The sequence below is a fragment of the Nyctereutes procyonoides genome, unplaced genomic scaffold (assembly GCF_905146905.1).
Source record: "Nyctereutes procyonoides isolate TBG_1078 unplaced genomic scaffold, NYPRO_anot_genome, whole genome shotgun sequence".
Classification (NCBI taxonomy): Eukaryota; Metazoa; Chordata; class Mammalia; order Carnivora; family Canidae; genus Nyctereutes; species Nyctereutes procyonoides.
In genome coordinates this window covers 147,175-164,553 of record NW_026575086.1, presented here as the reverse complement: position 1 = coordinate 164,553, position 17,379 = coordinate 147,175, and the positions used below count along the sequence as shown (strand labels likewise).

Here is a 17,379-nt window from a genome sequence, read left to right as displayed (position 1 = left end):
TATGTTGGTAAATTGAACACCAATAAAAAATTAATTTATTAAAAAAAAAACTCAGCACGTGTCAGTTTTTCCTCCATGAGCAACAATGAAATAATATTTTTCAAAGAACATCACAATAGGGGCACCAGGGGTGGCTCAGTCGGTTAAGTGTATTCCTTCAGCTCACATGACCTCACGGTCCTAGGATCGAGCCCCGCATCAGACTCCCTGCTCAGCGGGGAGTCTGCTTCACTCTCCCTCTGCCTGCTGCTCCCTCTGCTTGTGCTTGTTCTCTCTCTCAAATGAATGAATGAATGAATGAATGAATAAATAAATAAATAAATAAATACAATCTTTTAAAAAATTACATCATAATAATGGGATGTGTTAATGAGGACAACAGATGGAAAGCAATACGAAATAAAAATCCTCCCACTGCTTCAGTGCTCATGGGGGGACCCCTGTATTTCTGCACCAAAACCCTTATCACACTGGACTGAACCACTCATTTTCTTGTTTGTCCTCTCGGCTTAACTTAATATGACAACTTTAGGAAGTACTTAACATTTCCTGAAGAGACATTATTTATGTTCAGCCAGGGACAGGTTACTTCAGAAGGTAACAGTTTGAGCATTGGATCCTCCTCAAGACAAGGTGGGAATCCAAATTTGGCTCTGCCACTTACTAACTATACTAGCTTGAGAAAGTTACGTGGCCCAGTGTAAATCTGTTTCCTCATCTGCATTTTTATCTTGAGGAAGTTTGTAAAGATTAAATCAGATCACACACAAAAAGCCCAAAATGATATTTAGAGACATGCATTTTACCTTTTAGCTGGGGCACAAGACCCTCCTTTCCCGCATAAGGGTCACAACGAAAGCGGTCCAGACGATCGATGGTGCACTGCCCAACAACGGGCTTCCGCCCGAACTGCCTGTGGTCGATGACCTTGATCACCAGCGGAGGCATGTACAGTTCCTCCTTGGGCAAGAACTGAGGGGTCACAGGGGCAGGCATCACTCCTCTGTACGAAGCCATGCCAATAAACTCACCCAAGGGACCAACCCAGACTCATTTTGCCCATTTGGTGTAGCCCCGGGGACTCAGTGTAAGTAGTTTAGGAATTTATGTGCTAGGCAAGCAGCATAGTGCTTAAGGGCATGAGCTTAAAGGCTCTGACAGAGGATTGTGAACCAGATCTGACGCTGTCCTGTTCTTAACAACCAGGGGAGGACTTCCATGGAGCCAAGTGGGTGCCCTCAAACGGTTCCTGGAAGTGGGGCACAGTCACAGGCTGATAGGGCATGGCCCCACCACCCAAATGGCCTCCTCAGCTGCCCCTTCCCTAGTTTGCGTTCCCAATCTGGAAGGTCCCAGCCAATGGCAGAGCTTCAGGAGCAGGGCTGAGGGTTAGAGTTCTATCCTCCTGGGCATTGACCAAAAGTCTGTTCCTGATAGCTAAACAGATGGACGGTTTATTCAAGAAATACCTAAGCATTTCTCATAAATATTTCTGCATTTTTAGAGATGTGTGAAGCTTCAAGAAACCATTACTATAGTGTGAGAATCTAAGGGAGGAAAGTCACTGGCAAGCTAAAGCCAAGGCAGGGTTTTTCTATTTGCTGTCAGAGTTTGGAAATATATTAACTATGTGTCGTGTGTGTGTGTGTGTGTGTGTGTGTGTGTGTGTGTGTTGGCGGGGGGTGATCAAGGGATGTGATATATATATATTATATATTTTATATATATTCATATTTGGTGTAAAATTCAGCTACTCAACACACATGAACTATTACAGTCTTGATACTGTACCACTTTCATGAAGAGAACAGAACTTGGGAAGTTGGGTGTCTTCTTCAGGTTTTTGATCACCACTGATTCTACCCTTTCCCCTCCACACTCCACAATGAGGCTGGGGGAGGTGATAGAAGCCATCTGGTGGTTTTTCATATTTCTTAAGCCCCAAGCTAGGATCTAAGAAAAACAATATAAAGAAAGAGGAGGAAAACTCAGCACATTACAAATAATATTGAAAAGGAAAAATTTCTTCCTTAGTAACTGGCACACTTTTTCAGATTATAGGCAGATTTGCCTAAAATTTCCAGGACTATTATCCTAGAAAGCCTGTAGGTCATGCAGAGAAAGCACTTTTGCCCCTTTTCTTCTGCCTGAGATGCTAAAAGGCAGAGCAGTGGAGAGTGCAGGAATCGAATCCTGACTGTGAACCCTGGCAAGTTAGGACTCTCTCTAGGTCTTGTCTGCAAGCACGACCAACACTATTATCCACTTACAGGGTCATTCTGGGGATCAAGTGTAAACTCCTTAACACAGTGTCTGATATGTAAGCATTCAAAAATGAAAGCTGTTGTTTTCAGCCGTCTGCTTTGGTCTTTGTGAACTGTTACTAAGACAGCCTGAGTAGGGAAATCCCAAGGTAACAGCCACTTGACTGGACCAGGGGAGACCTTAAGAGTGGACCAGATGCTGTCCATGAAGCTACCAGTTAGCTCCATCAGCCTGTCTGCCATGTCACCATTTCCTCTTGCTCCCATCCTTCTTCCCTCCTTGGCCCCCTTTTGGGTCCCCTGCTCTCTGCACACACACACACACACACACACACACACACACACACACCCATATGCGTGCACACACACACACATGTGCACACTGCTCTGTCTGCTTTCCCTCTTCCTTTTCTCCAGTTGACATGAGAAATCCAGCAGTCTCCTAGCTCCTAGTAAATAAGAACTCGAGATTTCCTCAGTAATGCTGGAATTGACCTGTTTTTTTTTTTTCAACAAGCCTTCTGTTTCCATGAATATTTCAAAGTTTTGGACAAATTCTCTTGTTGGAGACAGCAAGCGAATATGTACCAAGATCCATTTCCTATGAGAGAGTACAGTTCTGTAGCTATGAAATCTGACTTGATCAATAAAACTGAGGGAGCGGCATACCTCAATAGCAGTGAGTTGGACCACAGGCCTGATCCCTTGTGGGACCATGTATAGATTTGGTGCCCTTTGTGAGGGAAGGATGGGAAGATTGGAACCATCCTGTAAAACAAACATGGAGACATCAACGTTTCTCCTTAGTTCTAGGAAATGGTGTCTCGCATTATTAGCAAGTTTTTTTTTAATTATTATTACCAAGTTTTTTAAACAGCTACCAGGAAAGAACATATACATGAGAACTCAGCAAGTACCTTGTGCCTTAGAATCAGCTCTGCAGTTACAAGGACATCCCCACAGGCTCTGTCTCCATTCATTACAGGGTGCCAGAGAAGTTTGGGTGTGACATCCATTTCTGAGTTTAGTTTTAGCAGAGGAGAGCACATGCTTTGTCCTAAAAATTCATCTTTGCCCTAGAGAAACAAGCAATCCTTAAATTCCCCAACAAATATCCCTCTAAACCTCCATCATTCCCCAAGCCATCTTAGAAATTCTAAATTATCTACCACTTGGTCATTGTCAAAAAGTTCGATGATAACTTTGGGTGGGTTCTGTAGAACTGTCTGGGGTTCCCCATAGATTTCGATTTCATCAAATATAATTGTCTGGTCCCATGTGGGATTCAGGGTCGAGTGGATGATCTCAGTGGTTTTGCTTCGATGGAGGAAGGAGACATGTGCATATGGATCTAAAACAGAAAAATACAGTACCCGTGAGGCCATGGCTGAAGTCCAGCTCCCCAGGAGCACTCATTTCAATCACATGGTCTACCTCCAGTTGCACTGATCACAGACTCTCACCACCACCTGAGAGATAGACTGCCAGAGCAATATTGAGAAAGAACAAACCTTGAGGCATCACACTTGCTGGTTTCAAACTATATTACAAAACTATAGTAATCAAAACAGTATGGTCTTAGCATAAAAACAGACACATGGTCCAACAGAACAGAATAGAGAACCCATAAATAAATGCATGCATATGTGATCAATTAATCGTCAACATAAGTACCAAGAATACACAGTGGAGAAAGGATAGAATTAATTTTTGATAAAGCCACCAAGAATGCACAGTAAAGAAAGGATAGTCTCTTTGATAAATGGTGCTGGTAAACTGGACAGCCACATGCAGAAGAATGAAACTGGAGCCCTGTTTTACACCATACAGTCAATCAACTCGAAATAGGCTAAATACATGAACATAAGACCCGAGGCCATAAGACTCCTAGGAGAATATATAAGGGGCAAGCTTCTTGATAGTAGTCTTGGCAATGATTTTTTTGGATTTGACACCAAAAACAAAGGCAACAGAAGCAAAAGCAAACAAATGGAACTGCATCAAACTAAAAAGCTTCTGCACAGCAAAGGAAACGATCAACAAAATGGAAACCCACGGGATGGGAGAAAATATTTGCAAACCACATATCTGATGAGGAGTTAATATCTAAAATACTCAAGGAACTCATACAAAATACCAAAAGGCCCAAATAACCCAATTTAAGAATGAGCAAAGGACCTGAAGAGATGTTTCTCTCAAGAAGACATACAAATGGCCACAAGGTACATGAAAAGGTGCTCAATGTCACTAATCACCTGGGAAATGCAAATCAAAACTAGAATGAGATATCCCCTCACACCTGGTAGGATATCTCTCATCAAAAAGATAGGAGACAGTCAGTGTTGGTGAGGATGTGAAGAATAGGGGATGCTTGTGCCTACTGGTGTGAATGTAGACTGAGGCAGCCACTGCAGAAAACAGTATGGAGGTTCCCCAAGAAATAAAAAATAGTGCTATCATATAATCCACCAGTCCCATTTCTGGGTACTTATTCAAAGCAAATGAAATAATTATCTCAAAGAGCTATCTGTATTCCCATGTTCATTGCAGTGTGAGTCACAAGAGCCATGGTATGGGAGAAACTTCAGTATCCACTGATGGATGAATAAATAAAGAAAATGTGGTATTATGTATATACCATACATAGATATAATTCAGTCATTTAAAAAGAAGGGAATCCTGTCATTTGTGACAACACAGATGAACCTGGAGGGCATTATGCTAAGTGAAACAAACCAGACTGAGAAAGACAAATACTACAAGGTATCACTTCTATGTGGGTGTCCCCCCACACCTCCTCAAAAATCAAACTAATAGAAACAGAAAGGAGGAGGATGTTTGCCAGGGGCTGGGAGATGGGTTGAAATGGGGAGAGGTTAGTTGGGGGGTACACATTTCGGTTATAAGATGAATAAGGCCTGGACCTGAGTGAGGACTATAGTTAAGAATGTGTATTGTATAACTGAAATTTGCTAGGAGAGGAGAACTTGAATGTTCTGTCTCACACACATGGAATTAACTACGTGAGGTGACAGGTGTGTTAATTAATGCAGTTTTGGGAACATTTCATAACATATTTGTATATCAAATCATTACTTATACTTTAAGTGTAAAACCTTATTTGTCAAGTATACCTCAATAAGCTGAAGAAAGATAAGGCAAAAAGAAGCAATCTGTTTCTCTTCCATGCTAAATAACTTCACCAAAACTTTTGCAACTGCCTGGGAGCTGACCCTTCTGAGCAACAGCCTAATATCTAACCTGAAAGTGTTGCATCATCCAAAAGGCTGTTTCAGTTTTAGCACTGAGGCATCACACAAATGGGACGCTTTGTTTTTGCTCCGATCATATATCCTCTATCTCAAACTGCAAGGCATGTGTTGAGTTTTATGCAACTCTAGTCAAGAATTTGGATTAGGATTCTAACTTTGACTTTCAATGATCGAGTGCCCCCTGGTGGTAAATATTCAGAAAAAATGTCTTCAAACCCCTTTTGGAGATGCATTTTAGAAGGATAACTTTGAATCTGCTCTAATATATTAGAAAAGGAAACCATGCACAAATGTTGGTTACTGGAGGGTATTATGCTGAGTGAAGTAAGTCAATCGGAGAAGGACAAACAGTGTATGTTCTCATTCATTTGGGGAATATGAATAATAGTGAAAGGGAATATAAGGGAAGGGAGAAGAAATGTGTGGGAAATATCAGAAAGGGAGACAGAGCATGAAGACTTCTAACTCTGGGAAATGAACTAGGGGTGGTGGAGGGGGAGGAGGGCGGGGGGTGGGGGTGAATGGGTGACGGGCACTGAGGGGGACACTTGACGGGATGAGCACTGGGTGTTATTCTGTATGTTGGTAAATTGAACACCAATAAAAAATTAATTTATTAAAAAAAAAACTCAGCAGGTGTCAGTTTTTCCTCCATGAGCAACAATGAAATAATATTTTTCAAAGAACATCACAATAGGGGCACCAGGGGTGGCTCAGTCGGTTAAGTGTATTCCTTCAGCTCACATGACCTCACGGTCCTAGGATCGAGCCCCGCATCAGACTCCCTGCTCAGCGGGGAGTCTGCTTCACTCTCCCTCTGCCTGCTGCTCCCTCTGCTTGTGCTTGTTCTCTCTCTCAAATGAATGAATGAATGAATGAATGAATGAATAAATAAATAAATAAATAAAATCTTTTAAAAAATTACATCATAATAATGGGATGTGTTAATGAGGACAACAGATGGAAAGCAATACGAAATAAAAATCCTCCCACTGCTTCAGTGCTCATGGGGGGACCCCTGTATTTCTGCACCAAAACCCTTATCACACTGGACTGAACCACTCATTTTCTTGTTTGTCCTCTCGGCTTAACTTAATATGACAACTTTAGGAAGTACTTAACATTTCCTGAAGAGACATTATTTATGTTCAGCCAGGGACAGGTTACTTCAGAAGGTAACAGTTTGAGCATTGGATCCTCCTCAAGACAAGGTGGGAATCCAAATTTGGCTCTGCCACTTACTAACTATACTAGCTTGAGAAAGTTACGTGGCCCAGTGTAAATCTGTTTCCTCATCTGCATTTTTATCTTGAGGAAGTTTGTAAAGATTAAATCAGATCACACACAAAAAGCCCAAAATGATATTTAGAGACATGCATTTTACCTTTTAGCTGGGGCACAAGACCCTCCTTTCCCGCATAAGGGTCACAACGAAAGCGGTCCAGACGATCGATGGTGCACTGCCCAACAACGGGCTTCCGCCCGAACTGCCTGTGGTCGATGACCTTGATCACCAGCGGAGGCATGTACAGTTCCTCCTTGGGCAAGAACTGAGGGGTCACAGGGGCAGGCATCACTCCTCTGTACGAAGCCATGCCAATAAACTCACCCAAGGGACCAACCCAGACTCATTTTGCCCATTTGGTGTAGCCCCGGGGACTCAGTGTAAGTAGTTTAGGAATTTATGTGCTAGGCAAGCAGCATAGTGCTTAAGGGCATGAGCTTAAAGGCTCTGACAGAGGATTGTGAACCAGATCTGACGCTGTCCTGTTCTTAACAACCAGGGGAGGACTTCCATGGAGCCAAGTGGGTGCCCTCAAACGGTTCCTGGAAGTGGGGCACAGTCACAGGCTGATAGGGCATGGCCCCACCACCCAAATGGCCTCCTCAGCTGCCCCTTCCCTAGTTTGCGTTCCCAATCTGGAAGGTCCCAGCCAATGGCAGAGCTTCAGGAGCAGGGCTGAGGGTTAGAGTTCTATCCTCCTGGGCATTGACCAAAAGTCTGTTCCTGATAGCTAAACAGATGGACGGTTTATTCAAGAAATACCTAAGCATTTCTCATAAATATTTCTGCATTTTTAGAGATGTGTGAAGCTTCAAGAAACCATTACTATAGTGTGAGAATCTAAGGGAGGAAAGTCACTGGCAAGCTAAAGCCAAGGCAGGGTTTTTCTATTTGCTGTCAGAGTTTGGAAATATATTAACTATGTGTCGTGTGTGTGTGTGTGTGTGTGTGTGTGTGTGTGTGTGTGTGTGGCGGGGGGTGATCAAGGGATGTGATATATATATATTATATATTTTATATATATTCATATTTGGTGTAAAATTCAGCTACTCAACACACATGAACTATTACAGTCTTGATACTGTACCACTTTCATGAAGAGAACAGAACTTGGGAAGTTGGGTGTCTTCTTCAGGTTTTTGATCACCACTGATTCTACCCTTTCCCCTCCACACTCCACAATGAGGCTGGGGGAGGTGATAGAAGCCATCTGGTGGTTTTTCATATTTCTTAAGCCCCAAGCTAGGATCTAAGAAAAACAATATAAAGAAAGAGGAGGAAAACTCAGCACATTACAAATAATATTGAAAAGGAAAAATTTCTTCCTTAGTAACTGGCACACTTTTTCAGATTATAGGCAGATTTGCCTAAAATTTCCAGGACTATTATCCTAGAAAGCCTGTAGGTCATGCAGAGAAAGCACTTTTGCCCCTTTTCTTCTGCCTGAGATGCTAAAAGGCAGAGCAGTGGAGAGTGCAGGAATCGAATCCTGACTGTGAACCCTGGCAAGTTAGGACTCTCTCTAGGTCTTGTCTGCAAGCACGACCAACACTATTATCCACTTACAGGGTCATTCTGGGGATCAAGTGTAAACTCCTTAACACAGTGTCTGATATGTAAGCATTCAAAAATGAAAGCTGTTGTTTTCAGCCGTCTGCTTTGGTCTTTGTGAACTGTTACTAAGACAGCCTGAGTAGGGAAATCCCAAGGTAACAGCCACTTGACTGGACCAGGGGAGACCTTAAGAGTGGACCAGATGCTGTCCATGAAGCTACCAGTTAGCTCCATCAGCCTGTCTGCCATGTCACCATTTCCTGTTGCTCCCATCCTTCTTCCCTCCTTGGCCCCCTTTTGGGTCCCCTGCTCTCTGCACACACACACACACACACACACACACACACACACACCCATATGCGTGCACACACACACACATGTGCACACTGCTCTGTCTGCTTTCCCTCTTCCTTTTCTCCAGTTGACATGAGAAATCCAGCAGTCTCCTAGCTCCTAGTAAATAAGAACTCGAGATTTCCTCAGTAATGCTGGAATTGACCTGTTTTTTTTTTTTCAACAAGCCTTCTGTTTCCATGAATATTTCAAAGTTTTGGACAAATTCTCTTGTTGGAGACAGCAAGCGAATATGTACCAAGATCCATTTCCTATGAGAGAGTACAGTTCTGTAGCTATGTAATCTGACTTGATCAATAAAACTGAGGGAGCTGCATACCTCAATAGCAGTGAGTTGGACCACAGGCCTGATCCCTTGTGGGACCATGTATAGATTTGGTGCCCTTTGTGAGGGAAGGATGGGAAGATTGGAACCATCCTGTAAAACAAACATGGAGACATCAACGTTTCTCCTTAGTTCTAGGAAATGGTGTCTCGCATTATTAGCAAGTTTTTTTTTAATTATTATTAGCAAGTTTTTTTAACAGCTACCAGGAAAGAACATATACATGAGGACTCAGCAAGTACCTTGTGCCTTAGATTCAGCTCTGCAGTTACAAGGACATCCCCACAGGCTCTGTCCCCATTCATTACAGGGTGCCAGAGAAGTTTGGGTGTGACATCCATTTCTGAGTTTAGTTTTAGCAGAGGAGAGCACATGCTTTGTCCTAAAAATTCATCTTTGCCCTAGAGAAACAAGCAATCCTTAAATTCCCCAACAAATATCCCTATAAACCTCCATCATTCCCCAAGCCATCTTAGAAATTCTAAATTATCTACCACTTGGTCATTGTCAAAAAGTTCGATGATAACTTTGGGTGGGTTCTGTAGAACTGTCTGGGGTTCCCCATAGATTTCGATTTCATCAAATATAATTGTCTGGTCCCATGTGGGATTCAGGGTCGAGTGGATGATCTCAGTGGTTTTGCTTCGATGGAGGAAGGAGACATGTGCATATGGATCTAAAACAGAAAAATACAGTACCCGTGAGGCCATGGCTGAAGTCCAGCTCCCCAGGAGCACTCATTTCAATCACATGGTCTACCTCCAGTTGCACTGATCACAGACTCTCACCACCACCTGAGAGATAGACTGCCAGAGCAATATTGAGAAAGAACAAACCTTGAGGCATCACACTTGCTGGTTTCAAACTATATTACAAAACTATAGTAATCAAAACAGTATGGTCTTAGCATAAAAACAGACACATGGTCCAACAGAACAGAATAGAGAACCCATAAATAAATGCATGCATATGTGATCAATTAATCGTCAACATAAGTACCAAGAATACACAGTGGAGAAAGGATAGAATTAATTTTGGATAAAGCCACCAAGAATGCACAGTAAAGAAAGGATAGTCTCTTTGATAAATGGTGCTGGTAAACTGGACAGCCACATGCAGAAGAATGAAACTGGAGCCCTGTTTTACACCATACAGGAAATCAACTCGAAATAGGCTAAATACATGAACATAAGACCCGAGGCCATAAGACTCCTAGGAGAATATATAAGGGGCAAGCTTCTTGATAGTAGTCTTGGCAATGATTTTTTTGGATTTGACACCAAAAACAAAGGCAACAGAAGCAAAAGCAAACAAATGGAACTGCATCAAACTAAAAAAGCTTCTGCACAGCAAAGGAAACGATCAACAAAATGGAAACCCACGGGATGGGAGAAAATATTTGCAAACCACATATCTGATGAGGAGTTAATATCTAAAATACTCAAGGAACTCATACAAAATACCAAAAGGCCCAAATAACCCAATTTAAGAATGAGCAAAGGACCTGAAGAGATGTTTCTCTCAAGAAGACATACAAATGGCCACAAGGTACATGAAAAGGTGCTCAATGTCACTAATCACCTGGGAAATGCAAATCAAAACTAGAATGAGATATCCCCTCACACCTGGTAGGATATCTCTCATCAAAAAGATAGGAGACAGTCAGTGTTGGTGAGGATGTGAAGAATAGGGGATGCTTGTGCCTACTGGTGTGAATGTAGACTGAGGCAGCCACTGCAGAAAACAGTATGGAGGTTCCCCAAGAAATAAAAAATAGTGCTATCATATAATCCACCAGTCCCATTTCTGGGTACTTATTCAAAGCAAATGAAATAATTATCTCAAAGAGCTATCTGTATTCCCATGTTCATTGCAGTGTGAGTCACAAGAGCCATGGTATGGGAGAAACTTCAGTATCCACTGATGGATGAATAAATAAAGAAAATGTGGTATTATGTATATACCATACATAGATATAATTCAGTCATTTAAAAAGAAGGGAATCCTGTCATTTGTGACAACACAGATGAACCTGGAGGGCATTATGCTAAGTGAAACAAACCAGACTGAGAAAGACAAATACTACAAGGTATCACTTCTATGTGGGTGTCCCCCCACACCTCCTCAAAAATCAAACTAATAGAAACAGAAAGGAGGAGGATGTTTGCCAGGGGCTGGGAGATGGGTTGAAATGGGGAGAGGTTAGTTGGGGGGTACACATTTCGGTTATAAGATGAATAAGGCCTGGACCTGATGTATAACAGAGGACTATAGTTAAGAATGTGTATTGTATAACTGAAATTTGCTAGGAGAGGAGAACTTGAATGTTCTGTCTCACACACATGGAATGAACTACGTGAGGTGACCGGTGTGTTAATTAATGCAGTTTTGGGAACATTTCATAACATATTTGTATATCAAATCATTACTTATACTTTAAGTGTAAAACCTTATTTGTCAAGTATACCTCAATAAGCTGAAGAAAGATAAGGCAAAAAGAAGCAATCTGTTTCTCTTCCATGCTAAATAACTTCACCAAAACTTTTGCAACTGCCTGGGAGCTGACCCTTCTGAGCAACAGCCTAATATCTAACCTGAAAGTGTTGCATCATCCAAAAGGCTGTTTCAGTTTTAGCACTGAGGCATCACACAAATGGGACGCTTTGTTTTTGCTCCGATCATATATCCTCTATCTCAAACTGCAAGGCATGTGTTGAGTTTTATGCAACTCTAGTCAAGAATTTGGATTAGGATTCTAACTTTGACTTTCAATGATCGAGTGCCCCCTGGTGGTAAATATTCAGAAAAAATGTCTTCAAACCCCTTTTGGAGATGCATTTTAGAAGGATAACTTTGAATCTGCTCTAATATATTAGAAAAGGAAACCATGCACAAATGTTGGTTACTGGAGGGTATTATGCTGAGTGAAGTAAGTCAATCGGAGAAGGACAAACAGTGTATGTTCTCATTCATTTGGGGAATATGAATAATAGTGAAAGGGAATATAAGGGAAGGGAGAAGAAATGTGTGGGAAATATCAGAAAGGGAGACAGAGCATGAAGACTTCTAACTCTGGGAAATGAACTAGGGGTGGTGGAGGGGGAGGAGGGCGGGGGGTGGGGGTGAATGGGTGACGGGCACTGAGGGGGACACTTGACGGGATGAGCACTGGGTGTTATTCTGTATGTTGGTAAATTGAACACCAATAAAAAATTAATTTATTAAAAGAAAAACTCAGCAGGTGTCAGTTTTTCCTCCATGAGCAACAATGAAATAATATTTTTCAAAGAACATCACAATAGGGGCACCAGGGGTGGCTCAGTCGGTTAAGTGTATTCCTTCAGCTCACATGATCTCACGGTCCTAGGATCGAGCCCCGCATCAGACTCCCTGCTCAGCGGGGAGTCTGCTTCACTCTCCCTCTGCCTGCTGCTCCCTCTGCTTGTGCTTGTTCTCTCTCTCAAATGAATGAATGAATGAATGAATGAATATAATAAATAAATACAATCTTTTAAAAAATTACATCATAATAATGGGATGTGTTAATGAGGACAACAGATGGAAAGCAATACGAAATAAAAATCCTCCCACTGCTTCAGTGCTCATGGGGGGACCCCTGTATTTCTGCACCAAAACCCTTATCACACTGGACTGAACCACTCATTTTCTTGTTTGTCCTCTCGGCTTAACTTAATATGACAACTTTAGGAAGTACTTAACATTTCCTGAAGAGACATTATTTATGTTCAGCCAGGGACAGGTTACTTCAGAAGGTAACAGTTTGAGCATTGGATCCTCCTCAAGACAAGGTGGGAATCCAAATTTGGCTCTGCCACTTACTAACTATACTAGCTTGAGAAAGTTACGTGGCCCAGTGTAAATCTGTTTCCTCATCTGCATTTTTATCTTGAGGAAGTTTGTAAAGATTAAATCAGATCACACACAAAAAGCCCAAAATGATATTTAGAGACATGCATTTTACCTTTTAGCTGGGGCACAAGACCCTCCTTTCCCGCATAAGGGTCACAACGAAAGCGGTCCAGACGATCGATGGTGCACTGCCCAACAACGGGCTTCCGCCCGAACTGCCTGTGGTCGATGACCTCGATCACCAGCGGAGGCATGTACAGTTCCTCCTTGGGCAAGAACTGAGGGGTCACAGGGGCAGGCATCACTCCTCTGTACGAAGCCATGCCAATAAACTCACCCAAGGGACCAACCCAGACTCATTTTGCCCATTTGGTGTAGCCCCGGGGACTCACTGTAAGTAGTTTATAGGAATTTATGTGCTAGGCAAGCAGCATAGTGCTTAAGGGCATGAGCTTAAAGGCTCTGACAGAGGATTGTGAACCAGATCTGACGCTGTCCTGTTCTTAACAACCAGGGGAGGACTTCCATGGAGCCAAGTGGGTGCCCTCAAACGGTTCCTGGAAGTGGGGCACAGTCACAGGCTGATAGGGCATGGCCCCACCACCCAAATGGCCTCCTCAGCTGCCCCTTCCCTAGTTTGCGTTCCCAATCTGGAAGGTCCCAGTCCATGGCAGAGCTTCAGGAGCAGGGCTGAGGGTTAGAGTTCTATCCTCCAGGGCATTGACCAAAAGTCTGTACCTGATAGCTAAACAGATGGACGGTTTATTCAAGAAATACCTAAGCATTTCTCATAAATATTTCTGCATTCTTAGGGATGTGTGAAGCTTCAAGAAACCATTACTATAGTGTGAGAATCTAAGGGAGGAAAGTCACTGGCAAGCTAAAGCCAAGGCAGGGTTTTTCTATTTGCTGTCAGAGTTTGGAAATATATTTACTATGTGTCGTGCGTGTGTTTGTGTGTGTGTGTGTGTGTGTGTGTGTGTGTGTGTGGCGGGGGGTGATCAAGGGATGTGATATATATATATTATATATTTTATATATATTCATATTTGGTGTAAAATTCAGCTACTCAACACACATGAACTATTACAGTCTTGATACTGTACCACTTTCATGAAGAGAACAGAACTTGGGAAGTTGGGTGTCTTCTTCAGGTTTTTGATCACCACTGATTCTACCCTTTCCCCTCCACACTCCACAATGAGGCTGGGAGAGGTGATAGAAGCCATCTGGTAGTTTTTCATATTTCTTAAGCCCCAAGCTAGGATCTAAGAAAAACAATATAAAGAAAGAGGAGGAAAACTCAGCACGTTACAAATAATATTGAAAAGGAAAAATTTCTTCCTTAGTAACTGGCACACTTTTTCAGATTATAGGCAGATTTGCCTAAAATTTCCAGGACTATTATCCTAGAAAGCCTGTAGGTCATGCAGAGAAAGCACTTTTGCCCCTTTTCTTCTGCCTGAGATGCTAAAAGGCAGAGCAGTGGAGAGTGCAGGAATCGAATCCTGACTGTGAACCCTGGCAAGTTAGGACTCTCTCTAGGTCTTGTCTGCAAGCACGACCAACACTATTATCCACTTACAGGGTCATTCTGAGGATCAAGTGTAAACTCCTTAACACAGTGTCTGATATGTAAGCATTCAAAAATGAAAGCTGTTGTTTTCAGCCGTCTGCTTTGGTCTTTGTGAACTGTTACTAAGACAGCCTGAGAAGGGAAATCCCAAGGTAACAGCCACTTGACTGGACCAGGGGAGACCTTAAGAGTGGACCAGATGCTGTCCATGAAGCTACCAGTTAGCTCCATCAGCCTGTCTGCCATGTCACCATTTCCTGTTGCTCCCATCCTTCTTCCCTCCTTGGCCCCCTTTTGGGTCCCCTGCTCTCTGCACACACACACACACACACACACACACACACACACACCCATATGCGTGCACACACACACACATGTGCACACTGCTCTGTCTGCTTTCCCTCTTCCTTTTCTCCAGTTGACATGAGAAATCCAGCAGTCTCCTAGCTCCTAGTAAATAAGAACTCGAGATTTCCTCAGTAATGCTGGAATTGACCTGTTTTTTTTTTTTCAACAAGCCTTCTGTTTCCATGAATATTTCAAAGTTTTGGACAAATTCTCTTATTGGAGACAGCAAGCGAATATGTAGCAAGATCCATTTCCTATGAGAGAGTACAGTTCTGTAGCTATGTCATCTGACTTGATCAATAAAACTTAGGGAGCTGCATACCTCAATAGCAGTGAGTTGGACCACAGGCCTGATCCCTTGTGGGACCATGTATAGATTTGGTGCCCTTTGTGAGGGAAGGATGGGAAGATTGGAACCATCCTGTAAAACAAACATGGAGACATCAACGTTTCTCCTTAGTTCTAGGAAATGGTGTCTCGCATTATTAGCAAGTTTTTTTTTATTATTATTATTAGCAAGTTTTTTTAACAGCTACCAGGAAAGAACATATACATGAGGACTCAGCAAGTACCTTGTGCCTTAGATTCAGCTCTGCAGTTACAAGGACATCCCCACAGGCTTTGTCCCCATTCATTACAGGGTGCCAGAGAAGTTTGGGTGTGACATCCATTTCTGAGTTTAGTTTTAGCAGAGGAGAGCACATGCTTTGTCCTAAAAATTCATCTTTGCCCTAGAGAAACAAGCAATCCTTAAATTCCCCAACAAATATCCCTATAAACCTCCATCATTCCCCAAGCCATCTTAGAAATTCTAAATTATCTACCACTTGGTCATTGTCAAAAAGTTCGATGATAACTTTGGGTGGGTTCTGTAGAACTGTCTGGGGTTCCCCATAGATTTCGATTTCATCAAATATAATTGTCTGGTCCCATGTGGGATTCAGGGTCGAGTGGATGATCTCAGTGGTTTTGCTTCGATGGAGGAAGGAGACATGTGCATATGGATCTAAAACAGAAAAATACAGTACCCGTGAGGCCATGGCTGAAGTCCAGCTCCCCAGGAGCACTCATTTCAATCACATGGTCTACCTCCAGTTGCACTGATCACAGACTCTCACCACCACCTGAGAGATAGACTGCCAGAGCAATATTGAGAAAGAACAAACCTTGAGGCATCACACTTGCTGGTTTCAAACTATATTACAAAACTATAGTAATCAAAACAGTATGGTCTTAGCATAAAAACAGACACATGGTCCAACAGAACAGAATAGAGAACCCATAAATAAATGCATGCATATGTGATCAATTAATCGTCAACATAAGTACCAAGAATACACAGTGGAGAAAGGATAGAATTAATTTTGGATAAAGCCACCAAGAATGCACAGTAAAGAAAGGATAGTCTCTTTGATAAATGGTGCTGGTAAACTGGACAGCCACATGCAGAAGAATGAAACTGGAGCCCTGTTTTACACCATACAGGAAATCAACTCGAAATAGGCTAAATACATGAACATAAGACCCGAGGCCATAAGACTCCTAGGAGAATATATAAGGGGCAAGCTTCTTGATAGTAGTCTTGGCAATGATTTTTTTGGATTTGACACCAAAAACAAAGGCAACAGAAGCAAAAGCAAACAAATGGAACTGCATCAAACTAAAAAAGCTTCTGCACAGCAAAGGAAACGATCAACAAAATGGAAACCCACGGGATGGGAGAAAATATTTGCAAACCACATATCTGATGAGGAGTTAATATCTAAAATACTCAAGGAACTCATACAAAATACCAAAAGGCCCAAATAACCCAATTTAAGAATGAGCAAAGGACCTGAAGAGATGTTTCTCTCAAGAAGACATACAAATGGCCACAAGGTACATGAAAAGGTGCTCAATGTCACTAATCACCTGGGAAATGCAAATCAAAACTAGAATGAGATATCCCCTCACACCTGGTAGGATATCTCTCATCAAAAAGATAGGAGACAGTCAGTGTTGGTGAGGATGTGAAGAATAGGGGATGCTTGTGCCTACTGGTGTGAATGTAGACTGAGGCAGCCACTGCAGAAAACAGTATGGAGGTTCCCCAAGAAATAAAAAATAGTGCTATCATATAATCCACCAGTCCCATTTCTGGGTACTTATTCAAAGCAAATGAAATAATTATCTCAAAGAGCTATCTGTATTCCCATGTTCATTGCAGTGTGAGTCACAATAGCCATGGTATGGGAGAAACTTCAGTATCCACTGATGGATGAATAAATAAAGAAAATGTGGTATTATGTATATACCATACATAGATATAATTCAGTCATTTAAAAAGAAGGGAATCCTGTCATTTGTGACAACACAGATGAACCTGGAGGGCATTATGCTAAGTGAAACAAACCAGACTGAGAAAGACAAATACTACAAGGTATCACTTCTATGTGGGTGTCCCCCCACACCTCCTCAAAAATCAAACTAATAGAAACAGAAAGGAGGAGGATGTTTGCCAGGGGCTGGGAGATGGGTTGAAATGGGGAGAG

The 17,379-nt window shown here is 42.2% G+C and overlaps 1 protein-coding gene across 1 annotated transcript; it reads right to left on the bottom strand.

Annotated features, from left to right (window-relative positions):
- Window positions 1-806: 806 nt before the first annotated feature.
- Window positions 807-15,888, bottom strand: LOC129514695 (uncharacterized; the record flags this gene model as incomplete). The annotated part of the gene is made up of 15 exons (XM_055333427.1): window positions 15,673-15,888; window positions 15,421-15,579; window positions 15,171-15,269; window positions 14,031-14,192; window positions 13,037-13,202; window positions 9,549-9,730; window positions 9,297-9,455; window positions 9,049-9,147; window positions 7,909-8,070; window positions 6,921-7,086; window positions 3,434-3,615; window positions 3,182-3,340; window positions 2,934-3,032; window positions 1,792-1,953; window positions 807-972 (listed from the first exon to the last, which is right to left on the bottom strand). Coding segments are annotated over exons 1-15 (2,338 nt in total), but the record flags the coding sequence as incomplete, so codon positions are not given.
- Window positions 15,889-17,379: the final 1,491 nt, after the last annotated feature.